Genomic DNA, 16314 nt, shown 5'->3' with positions numbered 1-16314 from the left:
CGTTACATGGATATTCAATATTTTTGGCATGACGCATATTTTATCCCAAAAACAACAACTTTAAAAATTTCTAATCAACACGTAATTCTAATACAGATATCCGTAAAACAAATTTGAAATGTAAATATTATCATTTGAAATGTTTGTGCGAGCGCATGTGATTTGAGTGTTATGAATCTTTATATCAGAAGAAATTCCTCTTTGCTCTAGTTGTCATCGGTGGTCAATATTTTTGCAACACGTACATTAAACAAAACACCAATGAAACAATAATTCAGAGTATTAGAAAGTGACGACTGAATTCTATCATAGCATATCGGCTCGTTCTGCTTCTTTCCAGTTTATTTCAAATTTACTAAATCACATGACAACCGACAGATAATTGAGTTCTTACCTGCTGTCAGATATCTGAGGAGATAGTGAAAAGTAAATAGATAAAATTATTGGTTCCGTATTATCGCTGAAACGCGATAATATTCTCACACTAAGTTCTATAAAACTTTCAAAATTAGTAAATACGAGAAAATGGAAGACGCTCCTCTATATAATGAGAAACAATCAATACGAGAGAAGGCGAAATCATTGAAAAAGTATGGCAGTACGTGTAATCATTTTAAACGACCTGAATTGCTGTTAAAGTATTTTATCACCAAAACTGATACGTTACAAGGGATTGCTTTGAAATATGGAGTCACTGTAAGTATTTTACAATTGAGGTTATAATAATATATCACTGATAAAACGTTTCCTAAAGTTGATTGCCTTATATACTGATCATTCATAATAAACTACTAATTTTTAATATTAATAAGATTAGTGATTCGCCAGACACATGTATCATTTCATTACTGATTTATATTCATTGTTCGTAAGTCACACTTTCAGGGAATATTTTTTGCTCGATTGTACTCCAGTCCATTTTTAAAAGACTGATATCACTACATTAATTATATGCATTGTGAAATGTACATATATTTCAGTTGATATAAATAGTGGTTTAGCAGTTTTTTTTACTGAAAATAGTCGTGGAAGTTTATAATTACTATATTAAATGTTTTAATTAAAGTATGTTTAAGATAATTTGTTACTACAGCATCTACTGTAAAAACTAAACAATATACTACTAATTTTTAATATTAGTAAGATTAGTGATTCACCAGACACATGTCTCATTTCATTACTGATTTATATTTAATCATTGTTTGTAAGTCAAACTTTCATGCAATACTTTTTGCTCGATTATACTGCATTATAAAAGACAGATATTACAACATTTGGTAAAATGATTCGTGCAATGTAAAAGTTATACATATTCATTGAAATATGCATATGTTGATAAAGATAGCAATTTAGCAGTTTTTTTTACTGAAAATGGTAGTGGAAGTTTATAATTACTATATTAAATGTTTTAATTAAAGTATGTTTAAGAATACTTGTTACTACATCTACTGTGAAAACTAAACAAAATACTACTAATAAGATTCACCAGACACATGTATCATTTCATTACTGAATTATATTTAATCGTTGTCTGTAAGTCAAACCAGCATGCAATATGTTTTGCTTGATTGTACTACAGTTCCATTTGTAAAAGACACATATAACTACATTTGGTAAAATAATTCATGCAATGTAAAAGTTATACATATGCATATTTCAGTTGATAAAGATAGCAATTTAGCAGTTATTTTTACTGAAAATGGTCGTGCAAGTTTATAATTACCATATTAAATGTTTTAATTAAAGTATGTTTAAGAATACTTGTTACTACGGCCTCTACTGTAAAAACTAAACAATATACTACTAATTTTTAATATTAATAAGATTCACCAGACACATGTATCATTTCATTACTGAATTATATTTAATCTTTGTTTGTAAGTCAAACTATCATGCAATATTTTTTGCTCAATTATATTGCAGTATAAAAGACAGATATTACTACATTAATTACAACATTTGGTAAAATGATTCGTGCAATGTAAAAGTTATACATATGCATTGAAATATGCATATGTTGATAAAGATAGCAATTTAGCAGTTTTTTTTTGTCGTGGAAGTTTATAATTACTATATTAAATGTTTTACTTAAAGTATGTTTAAGAATACTTGTTACTACAACATCTAATATTAAAACTATACAACATACATCACATCTCATAGCACATATCAAACAACCAACTATCAAAATATGTCCAGAAAGTTTGCCATTTTCTTGTAAAACATTCCATCTGTCCCCATTTACACCAAACACACCCAATGTCTAGTTTTTAAGTATAAGAATCAGCATATTTTAATTATTCTTTAATTTTTCATTTGGTTTTTGTCTGATTCACTGTTATGTCAATTAGTTATTGACTTTAATAAAATATGTAATTTTAACATAGATATAAATATTAAAAACTATTTTGAATTCATCATTTAAGATGTATTAGGTTGGAAACTAAGTTTTTGTTAGAAGAATGTAATGTATTGTTCATTTTGATCAAGACTTTTCGTCATCTTTAAAGCAGCATCATCATCCCACTTTTAAAAAACTTTTGGCTTTTATCAGCAAAAAATTGAATCAGGTACAATTTGATCCCATCATCATTATTGAATTGATTACTATTTGAGGAGTTTTATAAAGATCTAAACAAAAAGTAATCAGAAAGTGCAAGGTCAGGATTATATAGTGAATGTGGTGAAACATCCCAATGAAACTCTAATAACTTTTGCCAAGTGGCCAAAGACATGCCAAAGATCATTTATCCAATTCAGACCATTTTTTTCAACTACATTGTTTAATTTTGTTAGTCGTTCAATGTAGACATCAGAATTGATCATTTCGTTGGTAATAATAGTTCGAAGTAGATAATTCCTTTTTAATCAACTTCTCCTGGTCAACCAGAGCATCTTCACCTTTGAGTGAAAAATTTTGAAACTTGGCAAACTTCTATTATTGGCACTTTCATTTTTTTTAAGTCTTTGTCAACATAAACATCTCATAATTTTTTGTGAGCTTAGGATAACTTGGTGCCTTTGCAAATCTAAATTTGCAATAGAAAAGCAAAATATGACAACAAAAATAGATTTGATTTTCCAACTTTCAATGAACACCAAACGAAAACTACACACAAAAATGTCTTTTTTAATGATGGACATCTAAGTTGCCTGCTATGCATTACCAAGAGATATTTTACATTTGGAATACTTCTGCAAACCAAAAAATTCAATTGATACCACTTAAGCTGAAAACCACACTTACTTAGTTTCCAACCCATTAGTTATTTTACATATTGATCATCTATTATTATTAACAATGAGATAAATTACAATTGCAGTTCTGAATTGCCATGATAGAAACATTTTATATTTTACATCTTCTGATATATATCCTTTACATTGCAGACGGAACAAATTAGGAGAGCAAACAGGCTGTTTGCATCAGATAGCTTATTTCTTCGAGAATATCTTTTAATTCCAATTACAAAAGAATCGCCCTACTATGACCCGAATAATGAGAATATAATTGAAAACCGAATTACACATAGAGCATCAGTAGCCACAATGCAAAGCATACCAGATAGTAATGTTGTAACACCAACAACACCAGAAGATCAGACTTGTATAGATAATTTCTTAGATAAAGTTGATACTGCTATAGCGATGACAAAGAAATATGTTAAACAACATCAGGATTCTATAGAGTGAGTAAATTAATAAATTATAATATGTCAAGTTGTATAAAAGTAGAAACTAATTAGTTCCAAATATATTTGTAAAACTATGATTTTTGTGTTTCTTTAGTGTAACTGATTTTCCATCAAATGGAGGTGCTAGTTTTCTAAGGAATAGTCATTCTAATTACGGATTAAGACATCAGGGTACTTCCTCATCATCAGGGAGCACCCATGAATTAGCCTCAGGTTTACCACACACCCAAATTGTAATGACGCAAGGTAGGAAAGTTAGAACATCTCTTCAAAGACTTCAGCAACAACAAGATGAAATGTTTGAGTTGTAGCAGTTAATGTGATATTAAAAATTATGGTAGTGGTTTTTGAGATAGTTTAAACCAAATACATGAAATATTAAATATTGATTCTGTATAAAGTAATATACATATGATTATTGGTATGTTAAACATTTAAATATATTTATATACACAAAAACTCTTAAAAAGATACGTAGTTTTTGCACTTCTAGTTTTGTAGTTATATATTTTGATTTTGAAATTTAAATATTTTATGAAATAATTTAAATTATATATGTATTAATATATATTTATAAATGACGGCAAATTATATATCAACAAGAATCTTGAGGATTTTGAAATGCTTTTATTAAATTTAAAATATCTGAAAATGCATGTAATTACAACTTTCATTCTTTTTCAAATTGTGTTCTTACTTTGGAAAAGAAGCGAACTTCACTTCATACTCAATTTTGAAATAAAATATAATTCACACTGATCAACATTCACAAATTGATCCAATTTCACATAGTGCTTATAAAACATATTTTCATTTTGCTTTTACTTATATATTTTGAAAAGAATAAAAAAGCAATGATAGAAAATATCTAAGTTTGATTAAAATGATGCCAAGTATTATTTCACTGAATACTTGAACTTCTAGTTTTAAATCAAACATAAATCCACATATAAATAAAATGTGATACAGGCTTGTAAAATAAATGCTTAATATTATATAATTCTTACTCACCAATTGCGCTGTTAGATATATTTCAGACATCATTGTAAAATATTATATCATGAACTAGTTTTTCATCAAAACAATAAATAAATTTTTGTATAAAACTATACTCACTTTTTTTATTTTTATATATAATAATATAATCAAAACTCTCAAACACACTAAAATCAATGTCAACATAAATACAATTACAACACTATTTTCAAACTAAATAAATGGCATACCTAACAATTTGATAGATGGTTTATACTGTTATGATTGTAAGTTTTAATTTTTTCACATTGGTAACAGAATACAAATTATATTAACAAATCTCTTATTCTCAAACAGTTTTTTTTTTACTGAAGTATACCATATATACGCCACTTCAATTATTTTTTAATAGTTAATACTTTAAAATAATTTAATATATGTGAGACCCCTATACAAAAATGTGCCCAAAGTTTATTGGAAGAATATTAATGAAGCAAAAAAAAAAAACGATTTTATTTCTTGCTTTATATAACAATCTTGATGGTGTTTTACAGCAAGAACTTTAAAAAATACTGACTAGTTTTATAATTTTGTATGTCCCAAACTGTTTTGAAACCATACCTTGAATCAAATTTGTTCTTTAAATTTGACCATGACTTCCAGATGAAATATATAATGTTTACAAGACTACAAGTTTTGTGTAAACTATTAATAAATTAGAAATTATAAATTATAAACTGGCAATTTCAACAATAATTATTACTCCAAAATCTTTACATTTTGATGAATATATATACACTGCAGTGCTCCAGATAAAGTTAATACTGCTGTGATAATAGTCTAGAGACAATTTTACTCAATTTTTGTTAAGATTCTAAACTGTTTTAAATTTGACTTAGAATTGTTTAGTAGTTTATTATTTTGATGTGCGTGTATTTATAATATATTTTTAACCAAACACATTATAAACATTAGCCAAGAAGTGACCCATTTTAATTTGTTTTAAAATTTTTGAAATCATGAATATTGATGGAACTTTAATTTGATAGAAAAACTAAAAGTTAGTTTTACTACATATTCTGCTACTTAAATTCTGTTCAAAATATTTATTTCAGCCTTTTATTTCAGCTTTCATAGTCTCAACTCTTGGATTTTGTAAAGTTCCAATTCTACTTCTATTGTTTTTGTTAAAAATTGCAAAAAAGGATGTTTATATTAATATTCAAGGTATAAGAGTAAAAATTTAAATACAATAAAACTTTTATTAACAATAATATGAACATTAGTCTTCTGAGTAGATGTGAATAATAACATTTTCTTACACTCAAATCATACCAAAATTTTATAAAATAAAAACTTCATAAAGTATCATATTTCAAATTCAAAGATTCCTAGTAATATGATAACATAACATTTATGATAATATATACTATGATATAACTTAAAACTTAATAGAGAAAAATTAGTCATTTTTTTTACTTTGGCGACTATCGTTTTAGTTTAGTAACTAATATCACAGTTATAATAATACCAATAAGTAAAGCTATAGCTATGAGAATGAGTAATTTCTTACGATTTTTGTTTTGTAGCTGTGCTGCTTTACGTAACTCTGAGTTTCCAGCTTCTACATCAATTGCTGCATTTTCTATAGATCCCTCAATGGTATCTAAAATAAATTACAAACATAAAAATTGTTCATATTACTCATACCATAACTTAAAAAAATTTTTAATTGCATATATGTAAATAATTAATCATCTTGAATAAATTTTGTAATATCAAAATGATTATATTAATCTAGAGTAAACAGAAATAATATAATGAAGAGTGAGACATAATTAAAAATGTCAAAGGTCATACAGATAAATACAAAAGAAAACAATGTCATAGTAAGCATAATTATAACACATTCATTTAAACAATATAATTAATTTTAAAAATTTGTGTGCTATAGTTTTGAAATACACAAATTTTACATAAATAGATTAATTGAATAAATAATTGTTTTTAAGCCTATACAAACCTATAGCTTCCCCTTGAGTGTGAACAAGAGCGCTTAATTCTCTCATGATCTGATTTACATCCAGAACATCTGCTTCAATTTGTTTAACTCTGGCTTCCCGTTCAAGCAACATGTCTCTTTCAAATTCCTGTTCATTTTGAATTTGTCTTTGAGCTTGTAATAATCTAGCTTGGTCATCAATATCATTTTGAATAGTTTCTTCAGCACTTGAAACAGACTGGTTTGGAAATTTCAAATGCTGTTTCATTTTCTCTGCAATTTTCTAAAAAAAACCAAATATTTCATAATTTTTGTCTCCAAAAAAATAAAAGATCATTTTTTAATATCTTTTTATTTTGATTGAAATGTTTTTTTAGTAGAAATTTCAAACAAAGAAAACAAAAACTGCAGCAAACCATTAGAAACCAGTAGTCAAAATGCAGTAACAAAAATGATGTAAAAAACAATTGTGCTAAATATAAATCTTCTAAAATTAGTGTTTTATCAACAATAAAATACAATATCTATATAATTCAAACAAATAGTTCATTAAATTAAATTACAAACAAATTTACTTGAAACTTATGAAAGTTGTTCATTTCATGTGATGCTGTTTCTACTTCAGCATATTTATATAAAGTAATATATTTTCATTTAATTAATATAAAAAAATGATTTTATGCAATTTAAAGAACACAAAATCTTGTACAAAATTCTTTTTTATTATTTTGAACACAACTGTAATCTAGATATTTCTAGATATTTAGAAATGTAAAAGAAGTAATAATTTGTTATGTCAATTATTAAATAAATCTCAATAAAGAGAAATTTTATTACCTTCTGCATCAGAGAGTACCTTTCCACAGCCTCTCTTAAGTCTGATGTAAGTCTTTCTGCTTGTAACTTTTGTTGTTTGTTTCCTCGTCTCACAACTTGGGTTAGCCTTTGAAGATCTCTACTTGTAGCTGATATTAGCTGGTTCGCACTTAATTGTGTCGTATGACTGGAAATAATATATTGCATTAGTAACCATTTTGGTATTGGCAATAATAAATAATCAGAACCATATTTATAAACTAATATGACATATTAGACTAAAGTTATAGCACAAGCATAATTGTTTTTCAGTCTTTTACTATTTTATCATAGATGATGTAATGGTCTAACTTTCAATAGAACTATTGAAAGTTATACCATTACATATGAAAATTAAACTATTCAATTATAAAAATAATACAATAATTATGTTGAAGCAGTTACATTTTAACTATTGATACTAATGCTACATTAATATCTTAATCAACATAGTTAACTTCATATTGCTAGAAAATATCTAATTAAATATATATAAACTCACATCTTCTCTCTTAAACTTTGGTTGTCTTTTCGAGTGCCAATATTATTCAAAGCTTTCTCTAACGTCCGCCAGCTGGAGTTAACAGTATAAATATTTGTAATTATATTTTCACTTAAATTATAAAGCTCTGTAGGGCTAAAACCCGCAAAGCCGACATCCGTGTTGGAAGGCATTGCTTCAATAGATGAAGATACTTCTGAGTTATTGACAGAGCCGTAAGAACGGTGAGTTCCTGGATTGTTTCCTCTTAACATGCTAAATTTAATCTGAAAAAATAGTTGTACCATAAAGTATAAAAGAAGTAGAATGAAGCAGTGCTTATTGATCTTATTTTTTACTGTGTATCTCTAATAAAAGTTCACAGTTTATTAAGGTATTAATTATAAATTCTACAAACAATTTTAAGCTTAGGCAAATATTGCATGCAAATTGGTCAAATTCTCTGATCAATAAAATTTTTTTACTGATTGAATTTGAGTTGTTAATTGATAAATATCAAAGTGTGAAAGAAATCAATAATCAAAAAATATGATTTGTTACTACTCAAATCACTTCATAACTTTGATAATAAATGATATTTTATTGCGGATGTATTAATGTTACAAATAAATAACTATTAATATAAATTGTACATACCTTAAGATATTACTATAATAATACTGTTGTAGAATAATAATTACAAAGGCCAATAACCGTAATTATATGACGTGTATTTTAATTTTAATAAAAAAAAATCGTGCACTTAGATTTACAACGTCATGTTTGGATGCTTATACTTGACTAATTATATATCTGATTAAAGAGAATTAATCAGCGTTGATTAACCGAATATTAATCTCGCAGAAATAAGTTTCAGAAATAAAATCATATAACGAATTAAATGCAGCGAATAGAACAAAGAATGAGTAACGGGTGACACTATCTTTTGACGTTTGTGATGACATTGGCTGTTGAGCTGTTGGTAGGGGTAGAAAACGGACAGTTGTGTTGCCATATTGCAAACAAATACCAACATGAAAAATGTTGCCATATTGCAAAGAAATACCAACATGAAAAATGTAATATGAATGTTAATTATGAAAAATTGAATTTTTGAAAAATTTGTTTAGTTACTTTGATATTTTTTGAATATCTTTATCTTTTTTTTACAAAGCAATCGCGCTGCGTAGTTGTTTTAGAGACGAAATATCAAAGTCTCACGAACAAACATTGGTATGAAACCCACAGAAATATAAACAAAATTTGGCTTATTAAAATTTTTTTTATTATTAAAATTTTGCCCACTAAATGGAATTTTTTTTAACTTCCCGCAGGGTAATTTATAGCAATGAGCCGAAAATCGAAAATGAAAACGTTTGCATATCTTTAAGTTTCAGGGTTTCGGAACATTTTGGTATACTTCAGAAAAAATGGATGTGTGTGTGAGTGTTTTTTTGTATGTCCGCATATTTTTGTCCACGTTTTCGGGCGTACGGATTAACCGATTCGGATGGTTAAAAAAAATCGATTTTTATTAATAGGGAGATGTGCTGATTAGTTTTTGGCAAAGGCAGGTCCAGCCGTTACGGAGATACGCAGCATACAGTGCAGAAAATAGAAATCGAGTTTGTGAGAGAACGGAATATCTGATTTCAATGATCCAAAAAGCTTTCAGTTTGTAATGATCTCGAGATTAGTTTTTGGCAAAAGCAGGTCTAGCCATTTCGAAGATTTAGAGCTAAATGTATGTATAAAGAATGGCAGTTTTTGAAAGAACTAAGCATGTGATTTGAATGATTCAAAAAACTTTTTGCTTGTGTTGTCAAAACAATTGCTTTTGGAAAAAAATATTTTGTTTTTTTTCGGTTTTTTTGTATATCGAAAATAATTCAGATTTGAATTTTAAGTCTAGCTGAAGTTCTAAATCTCACTTATACATTTTAAATAAATGATTGTAACTTTGTAATTTATATAATTCTTATAAATATCAGAAAATGTTACAGTATTTATAATAAAGTATTTATTTATTATAAATACTGACACAGTATACTTAATAATCAATTTCTCTAACATTTCATTACGGTGCAGGAAGTTCCAGCAATTTGCCTTAAGATTTTTTTTATTGAATCTCCAAAACCTGTCTTTCCAAAAATTTGGTAAGTTCTCCGTTTTGCTAATACAAATTAAATAGTTTTTGAGTCATTCAAATCGAACGGTCCGTTCTTTCAAAAATTGAATTACCATTTTTGGACCTTTTTGCCCTGCGAATTTGCCAAAAACTAATGAGGCATTCGGTTGAGCAGTGCTTTCAAAATTTTCGACAAAAATATGTATCCGCACCAAACACACACATAAATCCTTATTGTACTTACTTTGTAGTCTGATAATATCAATTGAGTATTTATGAAATGAAATAGTGGAAAAAATTAAGAGAGACGCAACTAATTTTTTTTTATTAGAAGGGGCGGTGCGAAAAAGGTTGGTAGCCTCTGTCTTATAGTGTTGTCATAATAGCGACATTGTAATAAGGCGTTCGTGTTTTCAAAAATCAATCTCTCAAATAACGAATATAATTTTGAATTCTGTAAAAATATTACCCTTTATTTAATTATTTCTAATCGATTTTAATTTTTTTATTGTAATTTATATATATATGTTAATAATAATTAAGATCATAATAAATCATCTACAGCAGTAATTAAATTATTATTATTTTTTTTCAATATCATTTAAGTTTTCGCGACGCCATACTTTATTTAAAATATAAATATAGCACACCATGACGCATTAGTTCAGAACACAAATTGATGACTTCAATAAGAAAACTGTGTCGACTGTAAGGTTGGAAAACTTATAAAATGATTTTAAAACATAAATTAGCGTTATGTTCATCAGTTCTGTTAATAATTTTAGTGAATCTTAACGTTATTGCTGCGCAGAAAGGTAGTTTTGATAAGAAACACAATGATTTATTTTAAGTTTTGATTGAACTCATAATCAGTAATCAACACATGCATGGATATTAATTATTACGTATGCAAACTCTCACATATACAGTAAACTACTAAGAATGTATAATACCTACATATATATATATATATATATATATATATATATATATACGTGTATGTATATGTATATATACAAGATTATATATAAATATATAACATATATGTAACACAGGCAAGCAGAGTCCAATTCTAGCTTATTAAAAATAGCTTGATTTTGCTTCTTTTTGTATGTGCGTATTAATACATGCGGAAACTGCAGGCACGATTCGTTGTAAGTATAAAATTTATTATAATCCTTAACTTTTATCATTTATTTTAATTAATTTCAATTAACTATTATACAAACTTATGTAAAGTGATTATCCGCTTAAAACGCGCGGGTTTTACGTTATAAGTAGAGCGTAAAGCAAAAAAGCGCTAAGCGGGGCTACCCCAACATGAAAGTATAATAGGATTAGGGATTGGTTGATCGAAAATTGTGCATTTTTAATAAAAATAGCGCCAAATATTTATTTTATGCTTATATAAAAATAATATAAACTAAGATACATAGAATACGGCGGAGCACAAAGTTCCAAAAGTTGACTTTGAGCAATTATTTTGTGAAAACCAAACCAATTAATTTATATCACAACAAATAACACACATTAAACAAACATGACTAAGTGTTCATTAAAACTCTCAGTTAATTCATCATTGTTAAAATATATTTTTTAGTTACTTTTTAAAAAATTGTCACCTGGTTAAAAAAATTCATCATTTTATTTTATTTTTTTTTAAAAAAAGTTTTATAGATTGATAACTACATTATGCAATAATTGCGATGCTCTTGATTTATTAGGTTAAATGACAAAAATAAAAATCATAATTGCATTTTTATTACAACTCTTACCACTTCATAAAACTTATTTTAGTAGTATTGATTTGATCTGATCAGATCTGATCAATTTATTATCATAATTATAATCAAACTCATTATTTCTGGAAATACAATAATTACAAATCGAGATAAATACACCTTCTATTTGAAATACATATTTTTAGGGCACATTTTTTATAAAGAACGCACTGATGGATACAATTTTCACTACATGAAACTTTGTCAGGAGAATTTATTATCAGAGTTAGAATAAATATTAATTTTATTTTTTTTATGTATTATTGCTTTTTAACTTCCCGTAGGGTAAGTTATAGTAATAGGCCGAAAATCAAAATTGAAAATTTTTGCATATCTTTACGATTCAGAGGTTTCTGAACATTTTGACATACTTCAGAGAAAATGGATATTATGTGTATATGTGCGTTTTTTGTATAGCGAAGAAAATGCCTTTATGCATCCCAGGCTGGTGTTTTAACTGGGTATGTCGGACTTAATATTACCGACTAAAACCTCCGCTTTGGCCTTGCCTCTGGTCTCCATGGAAACCGCCGTTCAGCATTACTTTGTGGGGGAAGGATTCAGAATGTTAAAATTCTTATCTTGATTTTATACTTAGCTTGTAATTGTGCGAAGTCCCATTTGCCCTTTCTCTTTCCATAGATCGCAGGTCAATTAGCACATCTCTCGCAAATCTGTCTATGGCGTTCCAAGCAGCTTCAGTTGTCAATATCGCTTCAACAACAGTATCTGAAGTAATTCTTCGCCTCATCGTCCCGTAGAGCACTAAATCGCGGGAACATGAAGAACACGTGCTCAGCATCCTCGATTTCGCCCTAACAATATGAGCAATCCGGCGAGCTATCGTGCTTGAAGCGGTGTAGGTAGGCTCGAAAACAGCCGTGCCCAGATAGCAATTGCGTAGTATAATAATTATTATTAGTGCAATTTAGTGCTCTACGGGACGATGAGGCAAAGAATTACTTCAGATACTGTTGTTGAAGCGATATTGACAAGTCTGGCTCAATCGCAAGCATAGGAAGTAAATTAATTTACTTTCCTATGCTTGCGATTGAGCCAGACTTTGACATTTGGAATGAGACGATGCGTCCATCTGCCCTTCAATGCGACATCCGAGTAGTTGCTGCCATCGGTCAATGCTATTCTGCCGTTCTTCTATTTCTCAACTTTTCAGGACTCAGATGTTGATGTCTTCGATGATAAATGGCCGTCTTTCCTCTGCTAAGACTAAGAGAGGCAGAGTTCCGAAATGACGCACAGTGCTTCCTCCGATATTGTGCAAAATGCGCAAGCAATCCTTAAAGCACTCAGCGTTATATAGGTCCTGCCATTCTCTTCGATTTTTTGAGTTTTGTATATGTGTGTGTGTGTGTTCGTATTCAGTTAGATCATTCAGCTTGCGTTTCCCATTTTTCACCTTTTTGGCAAGAAGACATCAAACGCAACTTGCGTTTTTTCTGGGTTCTTTTACAAGTTGTTGATGATTGGACAATAAGTATCCACAACACCTCATCTTACATTTCAACTTATGTCAAAATCTTTATAATTCAAAAAAATGCTCTATATTTTCTATCATTGGTCAAAGATCCATTTACAATACCATTGAAAGTTCTTTTCACTCTTCTCAAAATAATATTGTTGTTTTCTTCATTCTCATTTAATTTCTTCAGATCATCATTAGAAGAACTAGCCATGGACTAGCTGTGTTTCTTGAACTATTTCTGCAACAAATTCCAATTTATCTAATCCAATGGGATTGTTTCGCTAATTTCACTATTTCTTCCAAAATTTCAACCATTATACACTGGGCCGAATTAAAAACGTTTAACAAGTTAGTTATGCGGGGTATTACTTGATTGCTACATTGAAAAAATTTAAAGTAATAACTAAAATAACTTATAATTTGTAAATCATAGAAATATATTTAAAATGACAATAACTCTGTTATTTAATCTATAACTTTTGCATAACATAACACCATATTATAAATAGCAGAGATAGAAGTATTGCCTTTATGAGGCAAATGATGATTTCTTAGGAACGCAGTGCGAGGAGGATACTGATTGCAATAACCCTTTACAGTGGTGCAGTTTGGAAATTGCCGTTGCAAAGCCGGTCTGATACAACACGAAGGATTCTGTTTAATGGTTAGTCTGCTTAAAGTACTGAGTAGTATTGTTTTTCCGATTCTAATAATAAATTGACTTTTTATATCAGTCATATGCTATAAGCTAGGTTTCAATAATAATTGTTGTTTGTCCAAAATCACCATTGTTGTAAACGTTTCTACTCCTTTTGTTTTGTAACAATTTTATATGGGTGTTGGATATTTTTTTATACAAGCAGGAAACAAAATGAGCTAAAAGTACCAAACAAATTTCCAAAACTTTATGGTTCTTTTGTTTGTATAGACAAGTCAGTTTTTAAATTTAGAAAATATAAATATATATTACTAAAATTTGTTGTAATAGCAACTTTCCATATTTTTGAAATTGACAATTCAAAAACAATGAGAAGTAAAGTCTGCGCCTTGTCCTTAAGAATCAAACATTTTGATATCATTCAAATTAATCCATCTCTTTTCTAGCGTTTCTTAAAGATATACATACATACATACACACACAAACACACAAAGATATATAGAAATAGATGTTGGCATATGTATTATGAAAGTCTAATAATCGGACATAGCATCAATAAAAAAAAACAAATTTTTTTTAAGAATTTATTTTATATCCATGGAACAAAAATGGTATCAAAAAGTTCGAAGTTTGCTATAATCCGGTATTATTTGGTAAATCATCCTCGAAAGAAAGTATATTAAATAAAAAAAAGAATTTTGTCTTAAAATGTGTTTTTTATTTTATTATATTTACGCTTGTGTAATTATAAATAAAATATTATTAGGACGAATCCCGGTCAATCGCACGCCAAAAATGGAAGACAACGATAACATGAATCTCTCCTTTCGATCTTTCGGGTTTCTCAGGTTTACCCCTGAACGGTTTCACGTACTCTTGAACTCTCTCTTCAAAGTTCTTTTCAACTTTCCCTCACGGTACTTGTTCGATCGGTCTCGTGGTCATATTTAGCCTTAGATGGAGTTTACCACCCACTTAGAGCTGCACTCTCAAGCAACTCGACTCTGAGGAGAGATCCTCTCGATACGCGCAACGGTCGCTACGGGCCTGGCACCCTCTATGGGTAAATGGGCCCATTCAAGATGGACTTGAACTCGCCGCAACGCACCGAGATAATCGGATCCTCCCTAACACTACATTTCCCAGCGTCCGTCTCCGGCCGCGGGATTTAGTGCTGGGCTCTTCCCTGTTCGCTCGCCGCTACTAAGGGAATCCTAGTTAGTTTCTTTCCACCGCTTAGTAGTAATATGCTTAAATTCAGCGGGTAATCTCATCTGCTCTGAGGTCGTATTATGATTATGATGTGCTCGCAAACGTTAGTAAGCAAGCGCACACAAAATCGACGAGGAACCTTTGAATCGTCCAAATTTGCCGGAACGAAACCGCATTTCGAAGAGTTCGGGTTTCCGGTTATCGGGAGGGTCGCAAGAATATAAAATCTCTAGGACACACAACCCGCCGTAATCCCACAGAACGTCAACGAACGGTAATGTCCGATGTTGCAAAATGGACTGGCTCACACGTTGAGTGAATTATTTAAGAGCACGCATTTACGCGAAACTCCATCATTCGCCGGCAAGCCGTTTAAAAGCAAGCGGCAGTCTGGTAATGTTATACGACCTCAGCCAGAGTGGTCCGGGAACAGTATCCGAGGACCGCAATGTGCGTTCGAAATGTCAATGTTCATGTATCCTGCAGTTCACATGTCGACGCGCAATTAGCTGCGTTCTTCATCGACCCACGAGCCAAGTGATCCACCGTTCAGGGGTGATTTTATATATTTATACATGTTTCAATCGTGATTCCCTCGAAATCGTTTAAGATAACTCGGGCGATTCTGAAACTAGTTGTTTTTATGGTACAATTAGTACACCGTAAAGCTTTCGCTTTCGGTCCGAGATACGAGACCTCGTTTCAAAATTGAAATATGAATATTTCATTGTGTGGTGAGATTGAAAAATCTGCTTTCGCTGATCTTTCATTTTCTTAAAACAACGCAATGAAGCGAATGTTCAAATTCGCACAAATTTGAATAAATGTGCAGAGTATATAGAATACTAACGCAAGCGTTTACTACAATCGACTTTGAAACACTAGACTTTCATCTAGCGCCCAAAGAATTGATTGAGCTATGCGTTTAAAGTATAATATTCAAAAAGAACGCCCGTTTTCACAACGAACTTCGTCATTCGCTCAGGCATCTGGCGATACCGAGCAGATATACATGGCAGTGCTCTCACACAATGCATAAGAGCG

At 29.6% G+C, this 16314-nt stretch overlaps 2 protein-coding genes and 1 non-coding gene across 3 annotated transcripts; 1 reads left to right on the top strand and 2 right to left on the bottom strand.

Moving 5' to 3' along the window:
- Positions 1 to 297: 297 nt before the first annotated feature.
- On the top strand, positions 298 to 4157 carry LOC113387045 (lysM and putative peptidoglycan-binding domain-containing protein 2-like). The gene is made up of 3 exons (XM_026624799.1): positions 298 to 696; positions 3391 to 3689; positions 3790 to 4157. The coding sequence occupies exons 1-3, from the start codon at positions 526 to 528 to the stop codon at positions 4004 to 4006; spliced, it is 687 nt and encodes a 228-aa protein (XP_026480584.1). The 5' UTR covers positions 298 to 525; the 3' UTR covers positions 4007 to 4157.
- Positions 4158 to 6154: 1997 nt separating this feature from the next.
- On the bottom strand, positions 6155 to 8884 carry LOC113387043 (syntaxin-12-like). Its single transcript, XM_026624798.1, has 5 exons — positions 8666 to 8884; positions 8030 to 8295; positions 7510 to 7675; positions 6694 to 6955; positions 6155 to 6336 (listed from the first exon to the last, which is right to left on the bottom strand). Exons 2-5 carry the CDS (start codon positions 8281 to 8283, stop codon positions 6158 to 6160), a joined length of 861 nt encoding a protein of 286 aa, XP_026480583.1. The 5' UTR covers positions 8284 to 8295; positions 8666 to 8884; the 3' UTR covers positions 6155 to 6157.
- A 6790-nt stretch (positions 8885 to 15674) lies between these two features.
- LOC113387172 lies at positions 15675 to 15827 on the bottom strand. The gene has a single exon (XR_003368125.1). It is a non-coding gene; the product is annotated as a 5.8S ribosomal RNA (ribosomal RNA).
- Between the last annotated feature and the right edge of the window lie 487 nt (positions 15828 to 16314).

This window comes from Ctenocephalides felis, unplaced genomic scaffold, assembly GCF_003426905.1.
Source record: "Ctenocephalides felis isolate EL2017-DRISC unplaced genomic scaffold, ASM342690v1 CF-g0.4_SCAFFOLD_03571, whole genome shotgun sequence".
NCBI classification, from domain to species: Eukaryota; Metazoa; Arthropoda; class Insecta; order Siphonaptera; family Pulicidae; genus Ctenocephalides; species Ctenocephalides felis.
Note: the sequence above shows the minus strand (reverse complement) of the source record. Positions and strands in the feature narration are given on the sequence as shown.